This window comes from Phaseolus vulgaris, chromosome 7 (assembly GCF_000499845.2).
Source record: "Phaseolus vulgaris cultivar G19833 chromosome 7, P. vulgaris v2.0, whole genome shotgun sequence".
NCBI lineage: Eukaryota > Viridiplantae > Streptophyta > Magnoliopsida > Fabales > Fabaceae > Phaseolus > Phaseolus vulgaris.
Window position 1 is genome coordinate 11476743 of NC_023753.2, and position 1043 is coordinate 11477785.

Genomic DNA, 1043 nt, shown 5'->3' on the forward strand with positions numbered 1-1043 from the left:
CTATTCTTGAACAAGGAGACTTCCATGGAGCTCATCAATAGTCATGGCATCTAAATCATTTGACTACTCAATTGAACATTCAACATAATTGAATTTGGGAGTCAAAGATCTTAAAACCTTGCTTACCATTGTGCTTGATTGCGTATTTTCACCATTCACCTTCATCTTGTTCACCATTGTTAGGGTTCGTGCAATAAAGTTATCAATCTTTTCTCCTTCCTTCATATTTAACATTTCAAACTCCTTTCTCAAAGCTTGTAGTTGTGCTCTTTTCACCTTGGTGGATCCCTGGTACTTCTGCTTCATCAAATCCCAGATCACCTTTGATGTACTTTTATAAAAAATAGTTCCCATGATCTCCATGTCCATTGCTTGGAACAGGAAATTCTTGACCTTTAGATCCTTGAGCTTAGCTTCCTCGATGCTCTTCCTCTGCGTCTCACTTGCTGATGAAGTTCCTATTGTTGATGACGAAATCCCTTCACTCACCAGATTCCACATCTCCATGCTCCTTAAGAAATTCTCCATCAACATTGACCAATGGTTGTAGTGACCGTCAAACTTTATAGTCACAAATTTCTCTGAAGTTGTCATGCTTCACTCACCCTCACACTCCTATTTTAGTCAGGTCCTTTTCCTAGCTCTTGATACCGAATGTTGGAAATCAAAACTTTAGAAATTTAGAAAATTGAACAAAGAAAGTGTGCACAAAATTGAACATATATGTGACTATTAATAGCCCTTACACAAAAGCAAAAAAAATAAATTCTACGCTTTACATACCTATAGTGTAGTGGTTAGAATCTCTCCTAAATAATAGGTCTTTATTGTAACAGAGTTATTTGAAACAGGAAACTAAAACAGAAAAGACAAAACTATTTAACATCTTTTTCTAACTACTTATATAAAATTTAGTTTATAAAGTTAATTTTTTGAAGTTCACTTATACTTAAATTCTATTATCCTAATACGAGTCACTGAAAGTCGTCTATCTAATCTTCGTATCATCTATCATTATACTTTTCTCTATTTTCATGCTCAAT

The 1043-nt window shown here is 34.3% G+C and overlaps 1 protein-coding gene across 1 annotated transcript; it reads right to left on the bottom strand.

The window, feature by feature from the left end:
* LOC137829040 (uncharacterized) lies at positions 1–594 on the bottom strand. The gene is made up of 2 exons (XM_068635835.1): positions 127–594; positions 1–63 (listed from the first exon to the last, which is right to left on the bottom strand). Exons 1-2 carry the CDS (start codon positions 592–594, stop codon positions 1–3), a joined length of 531 nt encoding a protein of 176 aa, XP_068491936.1.
* Positions 595–1043: the final 449 nt, after the last annotated feature.

What these genes read in the sequence shown, in the direction of transcription:
- LOC137829040 (XM_068635835.1), bottom strand. Translation starts at nt 594, where the DNA reads ATGACAACTTCAGAGAAATTTGTGACTATAAAGTTTGACGGTCACTAC. An exon ending in ATACGCAATCAAGCACAATG is followed by an intron (nt 64 to 126) that starts GTAAGCAAGGTT and finishes TCAATTGAGTAG; the next exon opens with TCAAATGATTTAGATGCCAT.